Raw genomic sequence first — 23,337 nt, 5'->3', positions numbered from 1 at the left:
TATTCCCTTGCTCATTATTTTTCTTCCTTTAAAAAATTGGAAAGAGAGCATGTTTGATGGTATTTTAAATTGCCTGTAATACCAGCATCCGAACACAGCTATTTTCATTAATGCATATTATCTTGCTGTTCTCACCCATAGTCACACATTTTTTTTTAAACAAGGAGTTATATTGCTCTTCAAAGAAGAGTTGTACTAGTTTATAGTGTCATCAGCTTTGAATTTGAGTGCTCGTGAAAATGTTGCAAAATTCAGTGTAACTTTTTCTGTAATAAGTTTAAAAGAAAGGACTATTTCAAGCCTTTTCACATATCTTTGTTAATAAGGATGAACTTCTTATAATTATTATTTTGGGGAATGTGAATTGTTCTCACATTTTCTTCTGGGTTCATACTTTAAATGTTTTACTAGCCATTATTACTTGGGTCTGACTTTTTTGCAGTGCTGCTGGTAAATTGGCATAGAGGGGAAAAAAAGGCTTTGTCACTGCTTTAAGGCTAAATAGACAAGGATTTTTCTCAGTATTGTTCCTCCTTTACACAAAAGTGTTTTCCCCTCTTATTCACGAGTGTTTTTGATGCCAATTCCTATTGCTTTGACCTGTAGAAGTCAAAACAGCTGCAATTTCTTGTGCTTTCCTCTTTGTATTAGAAATCAGGAAACTAGATATTTCTTGAGAATCAAAGATGCAGCTGACCAAAGAGGGTGCTGGCAATAAGTCTTGCTTCCACTGGGGACTCTTCCCAAATCAGCCATGGCTTCTTGTCTCAGTGAGACACTCACTGGCTCGCTGAAGTGAAGTGAAAGTCGCTCAGTCGTGTCCAACTCTTTGTGACTCTGTGGACTATACAGTCCATGGAATTCTCCAGGCCAGAATACTGGAGTGGGTAGCCTTTCCCTTCTCCAGGGGATCTTCCCAACCCAGGGATCGAACCCAGGTCTCCCACATTGCTAAACACAAAATTACTTTATGTTTTCATGCCTGAGCAGCATGGATAGTCAGTTTGGGTGTGGTTTTGTTTTTGCCTGTATGCCTTGTGGGGCTTTGAGATCATCACGGATCAGCTGCAGCCCAGCTCCCATGCTCTCGTCACTCCAGGACCCAGCTGACGGGGCAGCTTCTTCTGGGGCCACTGTGGCTTAATGGCAGAGAGACAGGAGGTGCAGGAAAAGCACCTTGGTGCTCAGGGCTTGTGTTCCCAAGTGATGCTTTCCACTTCCCCACCTTGGCCAGAGCAAGCCCCTGTCCCCGACATCCCTGTCCAGTAGGGCAGGAATGTATAACATATGTCCATACAGGGTCATCACAGGGAGGTGAAGGCACCATTTGTTTTGGAAACAGAAATATCACAGTAGGGTTAACACGAAGAAGGATCAGATTTGACAGAAAAGAAGCAAGATACCTAAGACTTACTAATTTATGACATATCAACAGTAGTGGAAATAGAGGAATTAAGAATCAATTTCAAGCGCATGGCCTGAGCAGCCAAGTAGTGGTGATGCCGATCACCGGGAGGAGCTGGGTTAAGGGAAGACAGAGGGTCAGTGCTGGACAGAGTTAAGTCTGAAGAGGTGTGGGTCAGGTCTTACTGTCATGGAGCTCAGGAGAGACAGTGGCTGGAGAGGCCCAGCCTCAACGGATCTCTCCAGCCAACTCAGTCTGCCTGAAAGGGAGTAGTCGACTGAAGGAGATCATGATAAGAGTGTCTAAAGGGAGAGACCTGAGGATCAGCTCAGGAAGGGGGACACACACAGGGTTCTAACCACATTATGAAGCTGTCTGAGCTGGATGGGCACAAGGGTATTTGAAATGGTACACTTTATTCCTTTCTGTGTATCCAGAATATTTCATGACGTGTTTCTTTTAGAGAATTAATAAGCAACCAGAGAGATTGTTTTAATCACTTCATAAATCACATGCTAATAATAAGTGCTTTATTAGGTAGAGCCTACATTTTCTCTGCTTTACCTTGGTGAAATGCTTACCTTGGTCGTATTACCCCTCTGTTGTGTACATTTTAAGTACTCGGCCAAGTCATCCTTTGTACATATGGTGTTATCTCAACTCCTCTGCTAACTTTCACCCCAGTGTCTGAAACTCTCATGTTGTCTCCGCCCCTGCAGGTGTTCACGACTCTATCGGTGACCAAGCGCTCCGGGGGAAGCATCCTCCAGACCGGTTGCTGAGGTTAAGCCCCAATGTAGATGCTGCTGCCTAGACTCCAAACCACTGATGTGTTTCTTGCCCAAGTCCAAGGCGAAGTGCTACGAAAGGCTCTCGGGTTTGGCACCTGCGTGTCCCGTGCTTACACTCCTCGAGGCCCCCTTGGATCTCACGGGTGGGAGGTGATTCGTGGAAGGCAGGCAGCATTGCATTGGGGTTACCGTGATGGACTGAAAACTGGCTCTTGGCAGAGCATCAGAGCGATGCGTCCATGAAGTCACCAGCCCCAAGCCCCTCGTGGTGGGTGGTGATGGAACCGTCAAAGCAGTTTTCTCTTGGCCTTTCCTTTGTGGGTTTTCTTACGCTCACCGTCAAGCTTTCTAATGTTGATTCTTTTTTCACTTTTTCTTCTCGGTGTTAGTGATACTAGAGATGATAGCAAACAATTTTGGTCCAAAAGCAAGTCATGGCTACCATGTGCACATACAAGCGACTCATCACCGGGAAAGCATGGGGAAGCTCCCAGGCTCGTCCCGGGAGAGACCGCCTTGTGGCCCACGTCTCCTCCCAGAACAAGGGAAGCACGGTTGGCCAGTTTGCTCACATGCCACACCACTGGTGATTGTTTCTAGTTCTGTTTAGAAGAGGCAGTGGCTACCCGGCCAGCCTATCTGAAGGAGTCTTCACTGCAGAGGACTCGGTAGTGCCGTGTGGTTTCCACATTCTTCATCATGGAGGCAGATGTACACCTGAAATGGGGAAAAACAAAAGATGTCTTTATTTAGCCTGTTGTGTGCTGGTCTAAGTGAGCTGAGATCTATTGCAATGGAAAACATTTAGCGCTTGTTTAAAACTGTTTTGGGGAGTAGCTTTTGCTTTAAGCTGAAATCACAAGATACCACAGCTTTATTTTTCATGTGCGCTAGGTATCTATCCCTTCGAGAACTACATTCATAGGAAAAAAGCCTCTCTACACTTGAAAATTTAACTTTTGTGGTAATTGCTTTGCTTTTAAAAGGAAGCTGTTAATATCATAATTTATTATTTTTGAACACAGGTGGATGTGAAGGATTTTCATTTAAAAACCAAGTGGGTTTGACTTTTTCTTTTGACCGTACTTGGTGGAATTTGGGCAGAAGTGTTCATGCTCTGCCAGCATTCCAACTCGGATTATCACAAAGAGGTATTAACCCTGCAGTTAGAGATTTCCGGCTACAGCTACTGACCGGGCGTTATATCTAGGCCATGTCCCCTCTGCAGAAGTAGAATGTTAAACATGCTGTGGCCGGCAGGCCTCCCACCAGCAGTTCTTGCAGCCCCCCAGCCCTCTTTTGGGGTCTTCCCTCTGTGTGTGTTTCTCAGCCACAACACTGAGCGGTTGATTCAAAGTCCGTTTCTCGATCACCTCAGGGAACTCGGTGTCTGCCCAGCATTCGGTCAGCAGGGCCCCTGACCTCCCACGGCCCTGCCTCACCCCACCCCATCTGGTTGTGTGGAGAGAAGGGAAAAAGGAAAAAGAGAGGGGAATTGAGGCAGCTGACTGTGTTTGGTTTTATTTATTATTTTTTAAAATTTTTTATTTTCCCCTCCAAGTCTGCCAATTTCTGAAACTAGAGCACAGGCAGTACAGGGTGATCAAGCCTAATCATGTTGTGATTCTGTCTTCTTCGTGGAATGGAATATTCTTCCCCCACAAGAAGAATCCCACCTTATAGACTTGTCTCTGTAACCGCCTGGTGTATTGAAACTCATTAAATTCCATGTATTTTTGTTATAAATATTCTGGAAGAAAAAAAAAAGCAATGTGAAACATTAAAAGGTATTAATATCCACCGTGTTGTGCCTTCTTACTGAATGGTAGTCCCGGGATCGTTTGCCTGAGAACTGAATGGACTTTAGGACTCATGTTGGTGATGCTGAGAATTCGGTGCTCAGTTTCATTGATGCTGCACTGTCGGGCCTGGTCCATGTGCTGAGGTTCATATTTTAGTCTTGTTGACCCCTTGCAGATGGTAGGTAGCGTGTGAGACTTCTCAGCCTCCATATTTGGGGCTTCCCCAGTGGCTCAGTGGTAAAGAATCTACCTGCAGTGTGGAAGACCCAGATTCGATCCCTGGATCAGGAATATCCCCTGGAAAACGGCATGGCAACCTACTCCAGTATTGTTGCCTGGAGAATCCCATGGACAGAGGAGGCTGCTGCTGCTGCTAAGTCACTTCAGTCGTGTCCGACTCTGTGCGACCCCATAGACGGCGGCCCACCAGGCTCCCCTGTCCCTGGGATTCTCCAGGCAAGAACACTAGAGTGAGTTGCCATTTCCTCCTCCAATGCATGAAAGTGAAAAGTGAAAGTGAAGTCGCTCAGTCGTGTCCGACTCTTTGCGACCCCATGGACTGCAGCCTACCAGGCTCCTCCATCCATGGGATTTTCCAGGCAAGAGTACTGGAGTGGGGTGCCATTGCCTTCTCCGCACTGTGGTTTAGAACACCTTAAAAGGTCTAAGAAACAACATCCAGGGTGTGGTTTTCAGTGGGTCACAAAGGGACATGGCTGAAGCAACTTGGCACTTAGCACGCACGTATTTGTACCAGCCAATTCTTTATAATGAATCTATTACCTGAATCTATCTGCCTACTCATCCTCTACTGGTCCACTTTATCTAGAGAACTTGGACCAAAACAAACATCTCACCTCTGAAGGTGTGTGTGGTCAGGTAGGGTGGGTGAATGTACATCTCCTCCACAGATACTAGGTACCAGGTACTGTTCTCAGCAGGAGAGTTCAGCAGTCAACAAGAAACATCAGTAATCCTTGTCAAAAATTATATAGAAGGAAACAAGCAAAAATAACTAAATAGATCAACTGTATTGAATGTCAGATAGTGTTAAGTATCCTGGAGAAAAACCTAAACAGGGAAGGGGAGAGGTCTGTAGGGCGTGGGGAGTGGAGTTTTAATGAAGGTGGTGGAGGTAGACCCCGTGGAGAAGGTGACCTTTGAAGACAGGTGAAAGCAATCCTGGGAGAAAGCATTCCAGGCAGAGGTCACCAAAGGTAAAGGCCCTGAGGCAGAGAAGGACTGGGTGGGGGAAATGTCAAAGTGTAGAATGGTGGGTGAAGCCGAGAAAGAATGAGTGAAGGTCAGGGATAACAAGAAGGGGCAAATCAGGTAGGATCCAGAGTGTGAGCCAGTGGAGGGCTCTGAGCAGAGGAGGGTGTGACCGCTCTCCCAGGTGGCCAGGAGCACTGGCGGGGGGCTGGGCTGAGGGCGGCCGAGGCTTTGCACCAGGTGGAGGGCGCTGCAGTGGTCGCGGGGAGAGGGATGGTGTTTCAGCTGAAGGTGGGAGTAGAACCAACAGGACATAGTGTTGGGTTGAATGTTGCGGAGCAGGGGTTGGGGGGCTGGAGAAAGAATGATGATTCCCCTGTCTGGAGCTTCAACACTGGAATGATTGAGGCTAGAGGTGCCATTTCACTGAGATGGGAAAACTGGAGGAGGGGCAGGTTGGAGGGGGATATCAGAAGCTCGAGTTGAGGGTGGTGGGTCTCAGGTGCAGGAGGCAGAGGTGGTGCTGGATTGGAGTCAGTGTCTACACAGCAGGTGTAACGGCAGCCATGAGATGAGTTGGTGGTGGTGAAGGAGGGAAGGGTGTAGGGGCAGGTTTGGGCCCTGTACAACTCGGAACTAGACTCTACACCCTCGGTTCCTCACTTTTATCCACTAAGTACTAAGAAAAAAAGACCTAGTGTTTACAAAGACATTTGAGACCTTTTACAAAATGCTTTAAAATATGAAGGGGAAAAAAATGCAGCAAAATTATAATGGACAAATCTTGAAATGCCTCCTATAATATTTTAGCCAATGAAATACCATTGGATCCATTGCCCCTATATTTGTTTTTTGTTGTTTTGGGTTTGGTTTAATTTTGTTTTTTTTTGCTGCACTGGGTTGTTATTGCGGTGCGAGAGCTCCAGAGCGTGCAGGCTCAGGAGTTGTGGCCGTGGGCTTAGCTGCTCCCTGGTGTATGGGATCTTAGTTCCCTGACCAGGGATTGAACCCGCATCCCCTGCATTGGAAAGCGGATTCTTAACCACTGGACCACCAGAGAAGCCCCCACTGCTTGTGTATTTGTAAATGTTAGATTGAACACAGGAAGGGCTGCCTTCATTATATTTGGAATGATGTGGGAGTAACTCAAGCCAGCACAAGGGCATGGGGATAACAAAGGCCTTAAATTGGCCCTGAGAAGAGCTATAAAGAGATGAAACATTATTAATGAGAACTGTGGTCAGGAAGTAGAACTGTACCTTCAGGTCACTTGATGTGCAGTGACTTGTTCTGTTAATCTTTGTAAGAACCCTCAGAACTGTGGTACCCGTTTTTCAGGTGAGCAAAGTAAGGCTGGGACTCACTTGGCTTTTATGCCAGCTCACATGGCTTGTAAAGCGCAGAAAGGGAAGGTGCGCCGCCTAGTGTCTACCTCTGAGAAGAGCAGGCTGCTGCTTTGCAGCCTTGTTACTTGGCTTTAAACACAAACTACTCTCCTGAAGAAACAAAGCCACAGAACTAAAAAGTTGCAGAAAATCAAAAGAAAAAGAAAAATACCTTAGCAGATAATGCCAGAGAAACTCAATTACTGTATGTATAACTATAAAACAGCATCAAAACTAGGCATAAAACAGAGTAAAGACCTAAATATATATCGTACAACCATAGAGTTTATGTGGTAAATACTGAAAATATCTCTGTAATGTAGAGGTGGAGAAAAACTTCATATACCATGGCCTCAAGGTATAAACCACAGGGAATGTCCTGGTGGTCCGGTGGTTAAGACTCCATCTCTTACTGATATGGGCCTGGGTTCAATCCCTGGTTGGGGAATTAAGATCCCACAAGCTGCATATTGTGCCCCCCCTTCCCACAAAAAAAGTCCACAAAGCATAAGGCAAAATGACTGCATCAAAAGGTCTGACCACAAAGACCACCCTGGACAAGTTATTAGAGAGACGTCATCAGGCGAAGACAATTTCAGTGTCGAAAACTGACAAGAGATTTAGACCCAGGTGACAGTGAGAAATTCCGGGTCATCAATAAGAAGACAGGAGCCCCAAAAGAAGGAGGCAAAGGACACTGACTTGGTTATTCCTCGCAGAGGAAACCCCAGTCTTTACAAGAGGGGTGTGTGTGTGCTCAGTTGCTCAGTCATGTCCAACTCTTTGTGACCCCATGGACTGTAGCCCACCAGGTTCCTCTGTCCGTGGAATTTTCCAGGCAAGAATACTGAAGTGGGTAACCATTTCCTAGGGGATCTTCCTGACCCAGAGATCAAACCCGCGTCTCCTATGTCTCCTGCATCAACAGGTGGATTCTTTACCACTATGACACCTGGGAAGCCCAAGAGATGAGAGATGTGCAAACTCATGAGTGATTAAGAGGTGAATGGAAATAACGGGAGGCCACTTCATACTCGACAGACCTGAGACAGTAAGCTGTTTAAGGCCGAGTGAAGGGACTCCCAGGCTCTCCTGGGGCGAGAGTAGACCACTGGCTTCCCGGTGTTTAGGCAGATCAAGCATTGCACACTGTGATCTAGCAGTCCTGCTCCTGGGCATCAGCCCCGGCGAAGTTGATGGATCTCTCATGTGTCCGTAAGGGAATGTGCATACAAATGTCCTGTGGCATCATTTGTGGTGTTGGGAGGTTGGACTCAATCCTGACATCTCTCGTGAGGGATGGACTGGTGGGCCAGGAGGAGGCAGGATGATGAAATAGTATTATGAGATGTACCATGATATGTGTGGGAAAAAACAATAGGGAAGAGAATGAACCCGACAGCCACTTGTGTACATTGTAAAGATGCTCGAACACCCACCAAGGACCCCTGCACACTTTCAGCAGATCAGAGCAGCTGAGTGCAGAGCACAGAGTAGGAAACCATGGCAGTAAAGGGAAGTTGAAGAAAGAGGACATCGCCCTGATGCTGGTAGGCGGGAGTCCCTGGCAGGTGAGTCTTAGCTTCTCAGTGGCCTTCTTTTCTTCCCCTTTAAACAGGGGTAATAACAGTGCTCATCTCCCAGAGTTGCCAGAGGATTAAGTTGTTTATGCACATGGTCAAATGCTTAGAATAGCAGTGGGCACAAAGAGGGTGCTGGGTGAGTGGCTGCTGTTATTATTATTTGAATGTGAATAATGCATTTCTCAGCATATGAGATCTGAAAATGTGAACGGGCAACATTGTCAAGTTCAAGACAGTTCCCTGTCTCTACTCCAGTCTGGCTCCCTCCTGCCTACAACAGCCTCCAAATGTCATTCCAGGGCCCCAAGCCAGGGAGTCCTTTGGGAATTGGGGAGCACACTCCACATTTTAAAATACCTCCCAGGGGATCCTGAGCCCAGCTGGTGAGGAGTGTGTCTCAGAGCCTCAGCTGATGCTCCAGGATGTGAGGGTGACCCCGGGGAGAATGCAGGGTCAGCCGGAAGGAGAGGCAGAAGGAAAGGCCCACCTCTGCCTCAGGGCCAAGTGCGGAGAACAGGAAGAAAGGCCCCTCCATGCGCTGGGCCCATCATCACCAGGAACCCTCACCGGCCTCATCTGAGTGTGTGTGGGCTGTGTGTTCAGTCGTGTCCAACTCTTCGCAATCCCAGACTGTAGCCCACCAGGCTCCCCTGTCCATGGAATTCTGCAGGCAAGAATACTGGAGGGGGTTGCCATTTCCTTCTCCACCTCATTTGAGAGTAGTTACAAAATTAAACAAAGGAAAACACAGCCTTGCATTGTGTCTTCCCCTTTAGGAGCCCTATAAAGTGACGGGGTGTTGTCAGGAGCTAATACTCCCCACTCTCCCCCAAAACCCTAGTGTGGGAAGGGGATTTTGTGCGGGTGCTCTAGGGCGTGTGTATGTGGCGGGGTGGTTGGTTCTGTCACAGGCACCTCCCTTCCTGGCTCCTTTCTTGCTATAGTGAATTTGAGCCTAATTGTTGGTGAAATGAATTTCTCATGGTGAAAATGAGGAGACAGGAACATGATTTGGAATGCAATTACCTTGCCTCCTGTGTGGCTCACACAGCTCAACAACTGCCTTCTAAATTTCTTTTTATGATTCTTGTGGCATTCTGCCGGAGTCCACACTGCGGGCCATTAAGTAAAGGAAGGGAAGAAAAGATCAGGGCTGGGCCTGCCCAGGGTCACTTCTGGTGTGTGTAGGGTGCCCCCCGCCACCCCATGCGAATTTCAAGAGCCGTGCTTCACAAGGGCTTAGCTCACTGTCACTGTTATAAACTCTGCTCCTTCCCTGAGCCTCTGAAATAAGGATATTCTAATAAAAACACCGCCTCTGCCTCACGCGATGAGGTGCTTACATGCACTGTTTCATTTGGCTCCGAGATGGACAAAAGAGCTGGGCATTATTGTCCCATTTTCCAGAAGAACCTCTGGGTGGTAACATGCACAGAAAGGGGACAATCTGGTTTTAGCCAGATTAAAACAAAAAGGAAGGACCCAGGCAGGGTCCCTGGGTGGCCAGCCCCAGAGAGCCCTGCCCACCTCCATCTGCTGAATGAGAGAGAAAGACACGTGTGTCTTATCTGGACCACTCTTTGAAGATACAGCACTTTGGGGCCTCTGATACAGCAGCTTAGCTGTCTGTACTTTAACTAATAGAGGTATTCATTTTTTGTTTTCCAGAAAAGATTTAATGATATGAGAAAAAGCTTATAGGTTATAGCTCAGGGGGGGGAAGTCAGTATATGAAAAGAGGATTCTTAAGAAAAAAAAGATTCTTAGGGCAAGAATATGAAACCATATGATACTGTTATGGGGGATACATGTCGTTTTACATTTGTCTAATTAAACCCTAGAATGTACAAAACCAAGAGTGAACCCTGAGGGAATCCACGGGCTTTCCGTGATAATGTGTCAGGGTGGACTGTAATGCACGTGCCATTTTGGTGGAGGTGCTGATGGTGGGTTGGCTGTGTGTGTGTGTGTTTGTGTGTGTGTGTAGGGGCAGGGAATATGTGGGAAATTTCTGTAAGTTTTGTTCAGTTTTGCTGTGAACCTAAGACTGCTTTAGGCTTCCCTTGTAGCTCAGCTGGTAAAGAATCTGCCTGCAATGCGGGAGACCTGGGTTCGATGCCTGGGTTGGGAAGATCCCCTGGAGAAGGGAAAGATCCCACTGCAGTATTCTGGCCCGGAGAATCCCATGGACTGTGCAAAAAGAGTCGGACAAGACTGAGTGACTTTCACGTCACTAAAACTGCTATAAAAAATAAAATCTTTTTTTTTTTTTTTAAACCCCAGCTATATAGGTATACACCAAATGTGGGAGACCCACATGTTTTTCTGGGGTGTGACCTCGGCCTTCTCACAGCTCACTGAGACACACGCGTTTATCGAACGCAACGCTGGACTTGGGGCTTTGTGTCCCAGGGAATAACTCTCTCTGTAAGATGCTCAGTAGGTTCCCCAAGGTTCAGCTGGCCCTGAGGACCAGCATCCCTCCCGCCAATGAGAGAGCAAGAATCCAGGGATCACAAGAAAATCAAGCCTGTTACTATGTAAGCGAGCATCACATGACACGTGGTATATCACAGAGTGACAGTTTATGACAGCGGTAGGCATTTCTGTGCATGTTTTTGATATTAAGCTTAGCATCCTGTGCAATGGTAAGCATGCCCCCCCACCCCCCGTTTTTTCATTCAACACGGCTCCTAAAGCTATTTATAAGAAATACACGCTTCAAGTTATAAGGGCTGATTTTTAGGGTCTGTGGATATCTCCTAGAATCTTGAGTTTAGTTATGGATAATGACAGGATGTGACTCTCTTGAAACTTTGTTCATTAGATTCACGAGGTGTTGTGTCTGAGACGAGTAAGAGAGTTAATTGTATTTATAATGAAATTCATTAGAGCATAAATAAAATACATTAATATTTTATTCGTTATGATGAAGGGCTGCAGGGCAGGCCAGTGCCATGCTGGGAACAGGGAGTTTGAGCTATTGCTCCATTTTGGCACCTTCCCTACTCCTTTGTTCAGATACACTGGGGCCCAGGGGCACTCACACAGGCACGCTTGTGCTGCACGTCTACACCGAGGCCCCTCGTGCAGCAGGAGGAAGAATAGTGTCCACGTGACACATCCTTTCTGGAAGCAAACACATGTCAGGGGTGATCTAATGGAACCTCCATTCCTTGGGTATAACAATAGAAACAGAGAGACCCCAAGTGGTCTGACGTTCTGTGGGAAACAGGAGGCCCAGGTCCTACTGAGAGATGCCCTGTGTAGCTGGGAACCTTCTCGGTAGGTTCTGTGCCCTCTGCCTGGGCTCCCCTTCCTTCAGGAGAGAAGGGGTCCTGGGAAGGGGCTGCTCTTGAAGCTCAACGAAGCACCTTCCAGCCTTCCTCATGGGGGAAGGAGGAGGAGCAGGTGAAGACCCTGCCCCCACCCCCCGTCCTGCAGAGATCCCTGTGGACTTCTGTGTGTGTCATCCCAACCCTGATGCACCTTTTGGTCACCTCTGTGTATTTGCTTGGGCTCCTCTCGTGGCTCAGTCAGTAAAGAATCTGCCTGCAGTGCGGGAGACCTGGGTTCGATCCCTGGGTTGGGAAGATCTCCTGGAGGAAGGCATGGCAACCCACTCCAGTATTCTTGCCTGGAGAATCCCCATGGACTTTACCCTGCCAGGCTCCTCTGTCCATGGGGTTGCAAAGAATTGGACATGACTGAGCGACTAAGCACAGCACAGCATACCTTAGAGTGGGCTTCCCTGGTGGCTTCCTGGTAAACACATTTATTTGAAAACAAAAACACATATGTCAAAATCATAAACGGGAACCCACCTCATTTGCCATAAATAGACAGCAACTTTTTAAATAAATACTTCACTTGAATATCCGAGCTCCCAGGAGGACAAGTGAAACTAGCCATCCTAATGCAGTCTCCTTTCCCTCTTTTCCTTGCTGGAAGGCTTGGATACTAGTTAAACCATCATTAGGCAGTCTCAGCATCTGCTTGAAAACCTCTTCTCTTGGGATCCTCCTTGTTATGTTCTTTTTTTTTGTTCTCATTGCATCCGAGACCAGTCAGTTCTCTCTGTGAATAAAACCAGCGAGAACACTTCTGTGTACATTTCAAAGCATACAGGGCACAGAGAATGCTGGCTGGGCTGAGGTGTGTTAATTCATCAACGGGTGGGGGGGAAACCTCTTGTCAATATTTGCAGAGAAGAGAAGTCTCCACAAAGTAGAAAGGCCACATTATGGAAATGGAATGTTTTGTGCAGAGAGAAGTTTTAGAATCAGAGAAGGTCAGTGCAGAGGCTCAGAGGGCGAAGTACTTGTACATAAGAATACGGCAAAGGCCAGTCTACTGACTGAGAAATAAAATGAGACTTTGTAACCTAGCCCTCCCCGTGGCCCCAGAGTCCCATGTGAGGAAACAACAGGCATTTCCCAGGGATGGTTTTGTGGAAAAATCTAGATGTTTATGCCAGAAGGAGCTCGGGGAGAACCACCGCCATGAATCACCACAGTGTCCTGTGTTCTGAAATGGATGGGCTGCTTTGTTCCTCTTCAGTCAAAAAGGATTTAAGGGAGGGTGGCTGAACCAGTAGCTTCTATTTTTTAAAATGAAGTTTAAAAATATTTATTTGTTTGCTTGTTTGGCTGTGCTGGGTCTTAGTGTTACACACGGGATTTTTAGTTGAGGCGTGCAAACTCTTAGTGGCAGCTTGTGGAACCTAGTTCCCTGACCAGGGATCAAACCTGGGCCCCCTGCTTTGGGAGTGTGGAGTCTGAGCCACTGGGACCACCAGGGAAGTCCCAATAGCTTCTTAAATTTTGGACAAGCTGTGTTCAAATCCTAGCTTACCGTTTGCTGTGTGACTTTGGGCTTGTCGTTTAACCTCTCTGGGCCTCAATCACCTCAGCTGTGAAACGAGGTGGAAACATCAGTACCTCCCTCATGTGGCTGTTTCGAGGACTAGATCAGTTAACCTGTCGGTGGGGTACTAACAGGGCTTCCCTGGTGGCTCAGACAGTAAAGCATCTGTCTGCAGTGTGGGAGGCCTGGGTTCAATCCCTGGGTTGGGAAGATCCCCTGGAGAAGGAAATGGCAACCCACTCAGGTATTCTTGCCTGGAAAATCCCATGGACGGAGGAGCCTGGTAGGCTATTGTCCATGGAGTCACAAAGAGTTGGACACGACTGAGCGACTTTAATTTTCTTTCAGGGTACTGACAGGGGCTTCCCAGATAGCTCTAGTGGTAAAGAATCTACCTGCCAATGCAGGAGATACAAGAGATGTGGGTTCAATCCTTGGGTCAGGAAGATCCCTTGAAGAAGGAAATGGCACCCCATTCTGGTATCCTTGCCTGGAATAAATTGCATAGACAGAGGAGCCTGGTGGGCTATGGTCCACAGGGTCTCATAGAGTTGCACGCAACTGACTGCACACAGAGAGGGTACTGGCAACAGAGCTGGCCTTAGAAAGTACTCCATTGATGATGTTGTTCAGTCTGTCAGTCATGACTGACTCTGCAGCCCCATGAACCCCATGAACTGCAGGACGCCAGGCTTCCCTGTCCTTCACCATCTCTAGGAGTTTGCTCAAACTCATGTCCATTTTCAATGATGCCATCTGACTAGCTCATCCTCTGTCTCCCCCTTCTTCTGTACTCAATCTTTCCCAGCATCAGGGGCTTTTCTGATGAGTCGGGTCTTCACATCAGGTGGCCGTTGGCGTTAGTGATCATTATTGTTCATGAACCATCGGCAGGCTCAGATCTGGCTGTCAGGAGACACTGGCCTTTTCCCAGCCATGCTCGAGAGTGTCTTGTGTGATCAGTCAAATGAAACATTTTCTCTTTGGTAACCGGAGCAGTGATTTTGCAAGCAATTGTGCATCCTCAAGAAGGAGGGCATGAGAGACGGGGGTGACCATGTGCTGATACATGGCATAGCACAGGGGCTAGGAATTCGCACTTTGCCATCAGACACGTTGTGGTTTGAACTTGGTCACTGCTACTCACCAGGGCAATCCTGGAGAAGTTATCTACACTCAAGTGTAAAGGAAAGTTGGTAAATGCTCCTGGCTCAGAGGGCTGCTCAGAGACTCAACAGGACAATGATGAAGAAAAGTTCTTGGTACACGGTAAAGCTTGAGTTAAGTGAATTTGCTGCTGCTGCTGCTGCTAAGTCGCTTCAGTTGTGTCTGACTCTGTGCGACCCCATAGACGGCAGCCCACCAGTCTTCCCCATCCCTGGGATTCTCCAAGCAAGAACACCGGAGTGAATTTAGTGATGATAATTCAGTCAAAAGCAGCCCATGGCTGAGGGATTTGCCTCCTGATTATTGGCCCTGTAATCCGTCATCCCACCAAACAGCAGACTCAGACCAACTGCAGGGTCAGTATTTTACTCCGATCCTGACTTTGGGTGACATCCTGCCATTTTCCCACCCTAACCACTTCCAGTCACCCCTCAGCCTGCTGACAGGGTCCCAGAGCCTTGGAGAGCCAGTCCCAGTGGCCAGGCTTTGAGAGGAGCTGGGTGTCAGGAGCGGGTCTTGGGTGGAGATGGGGGCTGTAAGCAGGAGACTGGACCACCTCCCCGCTGCCGCTGGAGCCCTGATTCCTGTTTCCATGCCGCATGGGGGTGGGCAAGGGCCCCAGCTGCAGCTGCAGCCTTCCCTCTGTTAGGAGAGGAGTGAGTTGCCCGACCCGGGGGCTGGAGAGAGGCGCTGAGCACGCTCAGCACGTCCTTTCCCCTTTGAGAGCAGCCTGTCCCAGGAAGAATACTTCCCGCCCACACTGTAGCCCACTCCCAGCGGTTTAGAGAGGTGGGCCCCTGGTGGGAGTGGTGGCGGGGAGAGGCCTGCAGAGGCCCAGACCCACCCTGTGACGGGCTGCAAGTTCATGCCCCAGTGGCCTCTCAGGCGCCTTGCACGTGGTCCCTGATCTCCTACCCCATGGCTCCTGTAGGGATGAGCCGCTGTGCATGGAATATTACTCAGACAGAAAAAGGAACACAAATCAGAAAATTATTACAGAATAGACTGTTCGGCCTTTGGGACAGAGACTGTATCTGTTTTGTTCACTTACCCCCTGGGCCTAATGTAATAGGTATCCAATAAACCTATATTGAATAAATAACAGAAAAGTATGTAGTTGGTCTGTGAATATACCACCTGTACAAAGATGTTTGTTGCAGCATTATTTATCAATGTAATAGTGAAAAATGATTTTTTATAGTCTGGTGAGAAGTTTGTGGTATTGAATATGATGCTGCTGCTAAGTCGCTTCAGTCGTGTCCGACTGTGTGACCCCATAGACGGCAGCCCACCAGCCTCTGCCATCCCTGGGATTCTCCAGGCAAGAACACTGGAGTGGGTTGCCATTTCCTTCTCCAATGCATGAAAGTGAAAAATGAAAGTGAAGTCGCTCAGTCGTGTCCTACTCTTAGCGACCCCATGGACTGCAGCCCACCAGGCTCCTCCATCCATGGGATTTTCCAGGCAAGAGTACTGGAGTGGGGTGCCATTGCCTTCTCCAGAATATGATGAAATGGATGCTATTATTAGAATCAAGGTGAGGACTATAAAAAACCATTAGAAACTTATGGAATATAAAGGAAAAGGGTATAAATGAAATCTAATAATACTGTGATTAAAACAATATAAACATGGAAATTTGTATGGATTAAGACTGGAAGGCATGCTTAGAAATAAAGCTATTATTGTGTAAACTCAGTGGGCTTATGAGCAATGAAGAAACACATTTGATAAAGTTTTATAGTGGATTCTAGAATATTTTCTGAAAATCTTTTAAAGAAATCCTGGCAGTACTTTCTAAACAGATGAGCCAGTTGTTTGCTGTTTTCCAGGGTCTGTTTGGTGAGCTGTGAAAGGTCCCTTTGGACGGGGGGGCTTCTGAAAATTTCCATCTCTGCACGTCCTGGTGCAGAACAGTTAGGACCTGACAAAGTTATTCTTGGCAAATGTGATCTGTCTGAGTTCTCAGCACAAAGAGCCTCCAGCAGCTGAGGTGCTAGAATCTGTGCTGGTAAAACCTGGTCCAGAGTGGGGATCTAACAGAGGGCTTTTCAGGCTTTTATTTCCAAGTCTGTTCCTTCTCCTCTTTCTCTTCTCTCTTTTCGATTTTGGTAAACAACCCAGGGGTGTATCCTGCACTCTTCCAGGTCCATGTGGTTGGAACACGGGGAAGGATGGCTTCTCCCGATTCCTCCCCTACCCTGCTCTGTCCCAGCCCAGCCCAGACCTGTGCCCTGCCCCCACCCGAGCCACGGGGCTGCCCTCATCCGCCCGTCCCACCCTGGCACCCGCCTGTGGTCTCCCAGAGGACCCCAGCCCTCTGCGCCTGCTCTCACACCTCCTCCCGGTGGGCCACCCGTGTCCTTAATGCCACAGCTCGGTTCTGTGGGACCTGCTGGTGTCTTGCCCGAGCACTTGGGGAAACTTACTTCTGTAACTGCAGCTTCGCACTATCCTGGGCTTCGTTTGCAGCAACCGCACCCTGGGACACCAAAATAGGTCTCTGAGGAGGTCCAGGTGGGGCTGGCCTGGGCACTGCCCCACACAGCCAGGGCGCCAGGGCACAGAGGGCCCCAGCGTCACCAGGTCGGGCAGAAGCCAAGTGGGGCCACTGGGAGCAATTCTACCATGGCTCCTGGTGGGCCCTTCCTTCTCCCCAAATTTCTGGGCCTTCCACTTAGGTAAGTTAGAGTAGACTCCTGCAGGTCAGCTTTGGGGGCTGACAGACGAGAAGGAACTTAGTCTTTATCTGACCCCCTTTTATTTCCCAGTGCCGCGGTTTACTTGGGCAAGTTTGTATGTGTGATTTTTTTTTTTTTTTTTTTTTGGCTGCGTGGCATGTGGAACTTTCCCAACCAACCAGGTATCAAACCCACAACCCCTGCATCAGAAGCATGGAGTTTTGACCACTGGACCACCCGAGAAGTCTACCTGGGCAACTTTAATAACTGCTCTCACCTATTCAGTGCCAGCTGGGTATATGCTGAGAGTTTTGTATGCTCCATTCTCTGCAGTCTTCTCCACAGCTCTGTACTCTTCAGAGATGAGGCCCAGAAAGGGCAAGCTACTGGCCCAGGGACACCCAGCTTGCAGTTGGTGAAGCCAGGATCCAAACACAGATGGATTTTCCTCCCAAGCTGCTGACTTCATCCTTACCCTGCCTTCCCTCCTTTTGTCCCACTAAGCCAGTTTCCCTCACAAAGCAGCAAAAAGACTACAGACCATGGTTCTTTCTCGAAAAATCTGAGCTACAAAAATTCTGGCCTCTGAAAGTTGTTTTTTTCTTTTTTAAACATACTTCTAGCTCCAAAATGTATCTAGTGGCAAAACCTGACCTGAGCTGCCACGAGGCTGTTTGTGGTCTTGAATTGTCTCACTTACTGTCAATCTTCATGTGTTTTACTGAGGAAATCGTAATGAGTTGGATTGTGGGTCTGCCCTGGAATCTTCTGGAGGTACAAGATGGTGCATAGAATATACACTGTGGTGTTTCTCTAGAATCCAGAAAATTCTGAATTCTGAAGTACATCTGGTCCCAAGGGATTCAGATAAGCGCCATGAATCTGTATTAAACTGCCCACTAACCTTACAGGGGCCCGGTGCTCACCCACCCCCTGCAGGAACTCGTCAGATGTAGGCAATTTGGTCATAAAGGTCAAAAGTTGATGCTCTTTGACTCAGCAATTCCTCTTCTAGGAATTTCTTCTGAGGATTTAGGAATAAGGATATTCATCCCAGCAAAAATCTAGGGACAGCCTACACATCCCAAACTAGAGAAACAGTTAAAATAAGAGCTGGTACACTCATACAGGGGAACGTGATGTAACCATTAAAACTACTTCTTGCCTTATAAATTTAGTACTGTGGAAAAATACTAAGTGGCCAGGGTGTGGGGAACCCAAATTACAAAATGGTCCGTACTATATGGTCCCATTTTTGTGAAAGGGGGAGAGAAAACGACAAGAAAGAACAGTGTCAGTGCATTTCCACTCCTGGAAGAACCGTTGCCTGCTTTGCATCTCTCTCCTAGACAAAGGGCGGCCCCGTGCTGTCAGAGCGCTGAGCTGGCTGAACTGGCTTTTGATCTGTGATAATGAAGGACACCGTCTGTCCATCCTTATGTCACTAGGACCCTTCCTGTCCTCATCCCTGCTCTCCCAGAGTGAGGGGCCCGGGCTCAGGTGGCCAAAGCCCCCAAACAGATTTTAGTTGGGCAGTTTCCACAACCTGATGTGGGGTCATTCAGGGATTCTTTTCACCCATTCCTTCAACAAAGGTCTTTTATTTGCGGAGCACCGCGCTTGATGCCAAGGGTGTGGAAATGAACAAGACGAGAGGCTGTGGCTGTGTCTATTCATCTCTGTCTGCCATGTTTAGCACGGGACCTGGCACCTCCTAGGTGGGGCTGGCCAGACGAGTGATGGATGAACAGGGTCCCTGTCATGGTCTAAGGAGGGAAAGAGATGAAGAAATAAGCTTGAGAAAGTGTTGTTGGTGGTATGTCCCAGGGCGGCGGGGCTCGGAGCACGGGAGGGAAAATTATTCTCGGGGGAGGGGGATGGGATGTCTGGTGCTAACTCAGCCTTTATTGGTTTCACAAGCACACTCTCTGGAAGGATGATCTCATCACACCGAACTGCACGGTTAAGTCCAGCTCAAAGAACAAGCTTATTCAGTGCCTCAGAGCAAATAGGGTGAATGAATGCCTGTGAGGAGCTGGGACAAAGGGGCCCTCCTGTACATCCCTAGTAAAGGCTGGTGACAAAAAAAAAGACAATTTAGTCTCTTGCCTACTCAGCCCAGCTGGGTCTCTTCTCCTTTGCTCTATCAAGTCAAGAGGACAGTGGGAAGGGGCGGAATCCTGGGGAATTCACAGGTGGAACCAATTTACTTTTCAGAATCCTTTCCCTGCCCTAAAAATTCCTTGCAATCTGTTTATCCCTCCCTCCCCAAAACCCCTGACAACCAGTGATCTTTGTGCCATCTCCATAGTTTTGCCTTTTCCAGAATATCATCCAATTGGAGGGGCATCCCTGGTGGTCCAGTGGCTAGGACTCACTCTCCCAATCCAGGGAGTTCGATTCCTGGTCAGGAAACTAGATCCCACATGTTGCAACTAGGAGTTCAAATACTGCAACTGCAAAAAGATATCCTGCATGCCACAACAAAGACTGAAGATCCCAGTATAGGATCTTTTCACATGGGCTTCCTTCACTTAGTAATATTATGCGTTTAATGTCCCTGTGTGTCTTTTCATGGCTTGACGGTTTGTGCCTTTTTAGTACCGAATAGTATCCCATTCAAAGAAGGCAATGGCACCCCACTCCAGTGTTCTTGCCTGGAGAATCCCATGGACGGAGGAGCCTGGTGGGCTACCGTCTATGGGGTCGCACAGAGTCGGACACGACTGAAGCGACTTAGCAGCAGCAGCAGCAGCATTCCATTGTCTGAATGTACCACAGTTTATGAGTTCCTCCACCTGCTGAAGGACATCTTGATTGCTTTCAGGTTTTGGCGATTATGAACAAAGCCTCCATAGACACCAGCATGCACATTTTTGTGTGGACATAAGTTTCCAACTCCTTTGGGTAAATCCTGATGGAATAACTTGGTTCGTGGCCATTCTGCTTCCTGGTTCATGACCCAGCAGGAAGGACCTGGAGAGGAGACGCACAGTCAAGGGCAGGACCAGAGGTGATGTGGATCTGGGCACCAACAGACAACTGGGATTTTAAAAGGTTTGTAAATCAAAGATAATATCTTCATTGCCTGCTTCATAGAACTGTGGGGGGTGGGTGTGTCAAGTGAGATAAGGGATGCAAGAATGCCCAGTTAAATATAAAGTGTGAACCTGTGAGGTTTGAGGTTTTATATTTGTGTGGTACCCATTTTGCCACTGTATGGAGGCACTTGATAATATTATCTGCTTAACTTTATTTTCATTTCAACCAGTTTTTAAACTTTGTTGAATTTTTTAAATTTTATTTTTTATTGAAGTGTGGTAAATTTACAGTGTTGTGCCAATCCCTGCTGTATAGCAAAGTGACTCAGTTATACACATATACGTAATTTAAAAAAATATTTATGCTTATTAAAATTAGTCTTTTAACAAGTAGTTCCAGAGTGCCTGCTCTGTGCTGGAAACCAGGTTCTGGGGTTTCAGTGATAAACTGAAGGATTCACTCACCTAGATCTGACTTTCCATTGAGAGCCCCTCGCCCACTTCAAATGACAATACACGTGGAGGTGCAGATGTAAGCTAGACGCTCTGAGGACACCAGAGGCACTGGGGTATCTGGCCTTCATGGCGCAATGAGTCGCGGACACATGCAAGGGGACGTGGGCAAGGGAAGCCCCATGTCAGTCTGGAGCCTTCCTGCATCGCCCTCCCAAACCTGAAGAGTTTCCTCTTGACCTTTTGGAGGTAGTCAGAGAGACGGCTGTCTATCCACCAACCAGAAAATACAGCCACCTGTAGATTCCTGATCACCATGAGGTCACTTCAGTTCTTTAAATGGGGTTTGTGGGTTCCCTTCGCTTAATAACAATTCTAACTATGCACTGAATGCTCTAGATATTATTCCAGACACCATTCTAAACTGTTTACATGCAGTAACGCATGTAAAATTCTCACAACTCCATGAGGGTAGGTCCTGTATTATTCTTTTCATATTCAGTTTTTCAGATGAGGATGCTGAGGTAGAGAAAGGTGAAACAGCTTGTCAAAGGTCCCAGCTGATAATCCGCAGGGTTAGGATATGAACCCAGGCAGACTGAACTCAACATTCATTCACCTAACCTCTAGACTTTGGCATCTTTGATGATACCACAGTGTATAGAATACAGGCCACGTACAGGAGGGGTTCAGGCCTAATAGAGGGAGGCAGGCCTATAAATAAGTAGCTATACTGTGATGTAGTCAGAACTGCGATCATGGTGTGTGTCTGATGGTGGAGGAATGTTGAGGGGGAGACTGCCCAGCAAGTGTCTGTCTGCCTTCCTCTCTCCCTTTCCTTCCCTCTTTGGCTCTGTTCCTGCCTTTCTGTCTTCCATCTCCAAATATTGATTGAGCATTTATGATATACAAAGATACGGACCAGGCTATAAGATACACAGGGTCCTGCCCCAGTGGATCTCTGTCAAACGGGGAAAGCAGAGAGTAAGCAGTAATTATACGGATCCCATGAGGCTTGTGTAGATTTATCAAATTGTCTTGGCGTAGTACGTAAAGTCCTCGGTTCTGGGAATGCCCTTAGTCCTGGGTAAATGGGATGATTGGTTATCCTACCTGTGTGAAGGGGAAGCATGAATTATTAACTTCTGTTTGATTTACTTGTAAATTTGGTCATTTGACTTTTTTTTTTTTTTTTTTTTGGCTGTGCCACGTGGTACTCGAGATCTCAGCTCCCTGACCAGGGATTGAACCCAGGCCACGGCAGTGAAAGCCCAGAATCCTAACCACTAGGGCCCCAGGGAACTCCTTTAATTACTGTTTTTACGTGGACTTTCTTTTGATCATTTGAGAGGTTAAATGATGCTTTTGATAGTTTTTAACCAGATGTATCTACTTGTTTGTGAGTCAGTGGCTTCTGTCTATTGGCAGAATTTGTCTACTGAGGCAGAAGAGTGGACATTAGAATTACCTGGAGGGAGGAGGGCTCTTAAATTAGCCTAAAAATCCCAAAGATTTTCTCCTGTCTTTTCCTGAAAGTTTTATGTTTTGTATTTAAATCCATGACCCATTTTAGAGTTAATTTTTGTATTAAGTGTATAGTTTAGGTTGAGAGGGAGCTTTTTATTTTCAATTTCCTTAACAGTTGTGAAAGTGAAAGTCTCTCAGTTGTGTCTGACTCTTTGTGACTCCATGGACTATACAGTCCATGGAATTCTCTAGGCCAGAATACTGGAGTGGGCGTTCCCTTCTCCAAGGGATCTTCCCAACCCATGGATCAAACCCCGGTCTTCCACACTGCAGGCAGATTCTTTACCAGCTGAGCCACAAGGGAAGCCCTAACAGTTGTAGGCATATTCAAATTACCTAGTTCATATTGAGTGAGTTGTAGTTATTTGTGTTTTTCAAGGAATTGGCCCATTTTTATCTAAGTTGTCAGGTAATCTGTATTCTCAGTAGCTTTTTAAAATTCACTTTCCTCTATTAGTTCTTTTCACACTGAAAAGAGATGCCAATTCCTACCCCAACAGATTCCTTCCCCACCCTCTTTCAGGCCATGGAGCTGAGAAATGACAAAAAGCATTATTCTGTATCTCAACCCAGAGCCAGCATCTGGGCCTCCAGGCAGAGCCCGGGATGCAGCAGTCCCAATGTGAGCTGACAGGTTTTCAGGGAAGCAGCTGGCTTTGGGGGCTTCCCAGGTGGCACAGTGGTAAGAATCCCCCTGCTAATGCAGGAGATGCAAGAGACATGGGTTCAACCCCTGGGTCAGGAAGATCCCCTGGAAGAGGGCATGGCAACCCACTCCAGTATTCTTGCCTAGAAGATTCTATGGATAGAGGAGACTGGCAGGCTACAGTCCAGGGGGTCCCAAAGAATCAGACATGACTGAGCACACGCACTACAACACACAGCAGGCTTTGAGCTTCTCTAAAGTGTCCTGGAATCCGAGAGGGATGAAGACCCTCTAAGTCTGGGGTCCCCAACCTCTGGGATCTAATGCCTGATGATCTTAGGTGGAGCTGATCTAATAATAATAGAAACAAAGTGCACAGTAAATATAATGAACTTGCATTACTCTGAAACCACCCCGCCCCCGTTTCATGGAAAAACTGACTTCCAAATTTTTGGCTCGTGCCAAAAAGTTTTTGGGGACCACTACTCTAAGTCACCCAAGCCTCCCTGGAATGACCTCAGAGGAAGGGAGATACTCCAGGCCCCTTCCTCTCGACCACGTTTGAGAAGAAATGCTGGGGACCCTGGACACCACTAGGTGGCGCCCTAAACACACAGTTGCTTGCAGTGGCCAATGGTGGCTCCAGGCAGCTCAGCTCAGTGAGAGGAACTCTAGAGTTCAGAGCCTGCAGAGACCCCCCCCACCAAGAGCACTGGGCTGGTGGAGTTTGCAGCATTTCTCAGACTTCCCCTGCAGACAAAGGTGCTAAAAGCTTGAG

At 47.5% G+C, this 23,337-nt stretch overlaps 1 protein-coding gene across 4 annotated transcripts in view; it reads left to right on the top strand.

Annotated features, from left to right (window-relative positions):
- TXNRD1 (thioredoxin reductase 1) overlaps positions 1-3,997 on the top strand; it is a 63,124-nt gene extending 59,127 nt beyond the window's left edge. For 2 of the 4 annotated variants that reach the window (XM_027541922.1, XM_027541923.1), the window contains exon 14: positions 2,125-3,997. In XM_027541922.1, the coding sequence (XP_027397723.1) occupies positions 2,125-2,187 (63 nt within the window). In that variant the 3' untranslated portion in view covers positions 2,188-3,997. The remainder of the gene's footprint in view (positions 1-2,124) is intronic. The other 2 variants (XM_027541926.1, XM_027541925.1) reach the window with 1 other exon arrangement.
- Positions 3,998-23,337: the final 19,340 nt, after the last annotated feature.

The sequence above is a fragment of the Bos indicus x Bos taurus genome, chromosome 5, assembly GCF_003369695.1.
Source record: "Bos indicus x Bos taurus breed Angus x Brahman F1 hybrid chromosome 5, Bos_hybrid_MaternalHap_v2.0, whole genome shotgun sequence".
NCBI classification, from domain to species: domain Eukaryota; kingdom Metazoa; phylum Chordata; class Mammalia; order Artiodactyla; family Bovidae; genus Bos; species Bos indicus x Bos taurus.
Note: the sequence above shows the minus strand (reverse complement) of the source record. Positions and strands in the feature narration are given on the sequence as shown.